The sequence below is a fragment of the Salvelinus namaycush genome, chromosome 26, assembly GCF_016432855.1.
Source record: "Salvelinus namaycush isolate Seneca chromosome 26, SaNama_1.0, whole genome shotgun sequence".
Taxonomy (NCBI): Eukaryota; Metazoa; Chordata; class Actinopteri; order Salmoniformes; family Salmonidae; genus Salvelinus; species Salvelinus namaycush.
In genome coordinates this window covers 30,921,586-30,925,417 of record NC_052332.1, presented here as the reverse complement: position 1 = coordinate 30,925,417, position 3,832 = coordinate 30,921,586, and the positions used below count along the sequence as shown (strand labels likewise).

The 3,832-nt window shown below is 47.2% G+C and overlaps 1 protein-coding gene across 1 annotated transcript in view; it reads right to left on the bottom strand.

The window, feature by feature from the left end:
• Positions 1–250: 250 nt before the first annotated feature.
• LOC120021063 (disks large homolog 4-like) overlaps positions 251–3,832 on the bottom strand; it is a 152,143-nt gene continuing 148,561 nt past the window's right edge. Inside the window, exons 15-20 of the mRNA XM_038964713.1 lie at positions 3,690–3,737; positions 3,485–3,586; positions 3,191–3,363; positions 2,660–2,772; positions 2,456–2,547; positions 251–1,668 (exon numbers count right to left, since the gene is read on the bottom strand). Coding sequence (XP_038820641.1) covers positions 1,562–1,668; positions 2,456–2,547; positions 2,660–2,772; positions 3,191–3,363; positions 3,485–3,586; positions 3,690–3,737 — 635 coding nt within the window. The 3' untranslated portion in view covers positions 251–1,561. The remainder of the gene's footprint in view (positions 1,669–2,455; positions 2,548–2,659; positions 2,773–3,190; positions 3,364–3,484; positions 3,587–3,689; positions 3,738–3,832) is intronic.

The following is a 3,832-nucleotide window of genomic DNA, read 5'->3' as shown; positions in this document are numbered from 1 at the left end:
ACCCAAAGAAAGCAATAGAAAATTGTTGAAGAGATTGACATTTTACAGTCTCTAACTCCTGTTAGAAATCGTCATTAAAAATATATATTTATATAGGCCATTTTGTCTGTTAAACGTGTTATATATAAGTAGCCTTCATGTGTGACGAAACAAAGAGAGAGAGAAAGAAAGAGGCAGAGAAAGAGTGGTCGGGAGGAAGAGGAAGAGCGTCCACACACACACACACACACACACACACACACACACACACACACACACACACACACACACACACACACACACACACACACACACACACACCACTGCTCAGAGCGGCCAGTGAGAACACTGTGTGTGGGTTGTTGAGGGGTCTTTTTGGAAGAGTGAACAGAGAATTGGCTGCGGGGCTCTTCACACTAAGGAGCTGAACATAAGAATTCTGCTGTTGTGCATTAAGAGAACATTCAGCCTGGGATCTGCCTGTCTGTTGCAAACAAGCAGAACAACCAGTGCTTTTGGAGAACAGCCAGGTGGATTAGAACTACTGTACGGCTGACTGTGTGTGCGGTACAGAAGAGACCCAGTGGTTATACTGTGAGGTCTTCCATTGTCAATGCACACAGTGAGTTTGCACACAAGAAAGACACCCCCCTCTTTCCCTGTCTGCACCGCTCTGCTCCTCTCTCTGTTGAGACATGCTAAAAACCTCCCACCATCAAAACGGAGGGGAAAACAGAAAGACGGGTGGCCATTCTTCTTCTTCTTTTTCTCTGTTGGTTCTTCTTAATATCCATCATTTTCCTCAACTCCCATCTCTGAGTCCTCTGAGGACGCATGCACAAGTTCAACTTTTGAGTTTTAATTTGTGCTGCTTTTAAAAAATGTCCTTGCAATGCTTTTCGTGGGTGATTGAGCAAATGCCAGTCTTGGTTAGTGGGATGTTGTTCATAGAGCAAAGCCTCTTCACTAGAAAAGAGCCTCCTCTGGATTAGAGGAACCCACTAGGATCTGTGTGTCCTTCCATAGTCTATTCACTCTCCTTCTCTCTCTCTCTCTCTCTCCCTCCTTTTCATGTCCTGAAAGGAGAGAGGGGAGATAGGAGGAGGAGAGAAGGAGGAGGAGAGAAGGCTAAGGGATATAAAAAAGGAAGGATCAGATGGATGCTGATGGTTTTGCCACCTTGTCGGCGGGGATGTCAAAGGCAGCCAATGAGACAGAGAGAAGGAGAGGGAGAGATGGTGGATCATTTACCCTGTGCTAATCCCGGGGACGCCCCCTGCCCTGCCCTGCCACACCCAACTGGGTCACCCCTGTCCAGTCTTTCTCAGTACTCACCACACATTGATAATATATTCATATTTATTAAATACCGTCCATGTCTATCTCTCTGTGTTTCTATTCATGTGTCTCTTTTAGTGTTATTCTGTGTCTCTCTCTCTCTGTGTGATTATGTTTCCCCTCCTGTCTCTATCTTCACGTGTCCCTCTGTCTGTCTGTCTCGGTGTCCTTCTCTCTCTGTCTCTCTGCCCTGGTTGGGCTGGAGGGCAGACTGTCTGAGGGTGGTTGGGGTTATGGGGCAGCCTCACAGCCTCTCCCGGGTGGGGATCCAGATGTAAGGCCCCGACTGCTCCTCGATCACCGTCTTCACCTTGTGGTAAACCTCCTCGAAGCTGTCTCCTTCCACCACAGCTGGAGAGGGAGAGAGAGAGGGAGAGAGAGAGATAGAGATACAGAGAGAGAGAGAAATAGAGAGAAATAGAGAGATAGAGAGAGAAATAGAGAGAGAGAGAAATAGAGAGAAATAGAGAGATAGAGAGAGAGAAATAGAGAGAGAGAGAAATAGAGAGATAGAGAGAGAAATAGAGAGAGGGCGAGAGAGCGAGAGAGAGAAATAGAGAGAGAGAGAAATAGAGAGAGAGAGCGAGAGAGAGAAATAGAGAGAGAGAGAGAGAGAGAAATAGAGAGAGAGAGAGAGAGAGAGAGAGAGAGAGAGAGAGAGAGAGAGAGAGAGAGAGAGAGAAATAGAGAGAGAGCGAAATAGAGAGAGTGAGATAGAGAGTGAGACATAGAGAGAGAGAAATAGAGAGAGTGAGACAGAGAGAGAGAAATAGAGAGAGAGAGAGAGAGAGAGAGAAATAGAGAGAGAGGGAGAGAGAGAGAGAGAGAAATAGAGAGAGAGAAATAGAGAGAGAGGGAGAGAGAGAGAGAGAGAGAGAGAGAGAAATAGAGAGAGAGAGAAATAGAGAGAGAGAGAAATAGAGAGAGAGAGAGAGGGAGAGAGAGAGAGAGGGAGAGAGAGAGAGGGCGAGATAGAGAGACAATGTCAGATATGTATCTGTGTGTGGTGTCACGCATAACATTTTTATGAGCAAACATGAAGATCAAGTCACACTCCACATGCAGAGTTAGAGGCTAATTAGGTCAACACATTCCTGCTTCATGGAATTACAGCCCACAGTGTTCTAGACAGTGTTACCTGAGAAACACTCTAGAAAGTCCTGTTCCAGTTTGAGAGCGCGGTCCATGCCCTTTCTGGCCTGCTCTTCTGTCAGTCGAGTGTTGATCTCTCTGCATAACAACAACAACACACACACACAATTATATAGCTAGTGTGTGAGTCTGTGTGTCTGTGTCTGTGTATGTAAGTGTGTGTGTATGTATGTGTTGTGTGTGTACATACAGGACATTCTCCAGTGACTTGGGCCGGACAAAGATGGCGACGGGGTGAAGCTGAGCGGCCTGTAGTCTGCGGACAGCATTGGCCGATACGTCCAGTATACAGTGTTTTCCTTGCTACTCATAGCAAAGGAGGGGTAAGGGTAGGGAGAGATGGAGGAAGAGAGAGGAGGGGGAAGGGAACATTGGGGAGGGGGCAGGGGGAGAGAACAGAGGGAGAGAACAGAGGGAGGGAGAGAGAGAAGGGGGAGAGAACAGAGGGAGGGAGAGAGAGAAGGGGGAGAGAACAGAGGGAGGGAGAGAGAGAAGGGGGAGAGAACAGAGGGAGGGAGAGAGGGGAGGGGATTCAATCAGCCAGATCCCTTTTCACTTCGTAAGCCAATCAATACAGAACAACAGCTGTTGTTGTGAGCATATTAAATAATGTAGATTGGCCTAATGTATCATCCCTCTCATGTAATATAATATAAATATCACAATGATGATGTATCTCCAAAGCTTGTTTCACAGGGTCTCTGATCTGTGCTGTCTGTACCTGCTCTGCCACCTGGCGGACGCTCTGAACGCTGGTGCCGTACAGGTGGCTGTTGTACTGGCCCGCCTCGATGAAACGGTGGCTCTGGATGTCCTTCTCCATTTGTTCCCGTGACGACACAAAGTGGTAGTCCCGCCCGTCCACCTCGTACTCACGCTTGGGCCGTGTGGTGTCTGTAGGGGAAGGGCCAAGTGGTCATTCAGGCTGTTAATCAATCCCCCTGTCAATAGATCAATGTAAACCACTGGAGTACTAAGCAGGCAAATGGTTATTCTGTGAAGGGTCAATACTTACGAGGGACACAAGATCCAAACTTGTCAGGGAACTCCGACAGCAGGTCATCATTTACCCTGTCCTTTATGGGACCCAATATTATGATGGGCCTGGCATAATGGACTATGTAGAGAGAGAGGAGAGGTAAGAGGGGATGAATTAGACATGGAATGGGCAGAAACATAAGTATAGTGTGAAAGAATATTACTTCAAAGTGTATTCTCACCCTCCACTTGTGTGACTGTTTCATAGCTGTGTTGAGAATCATCCCTCCCTGGAAGCAGAACACAACAATACCAGTCAGTCAGAGCCAGTCAGTCAGCTAGTCAAAGAGTCAGTCAGCAGTCAGTCAGTCAGTCAGTAGTCAGT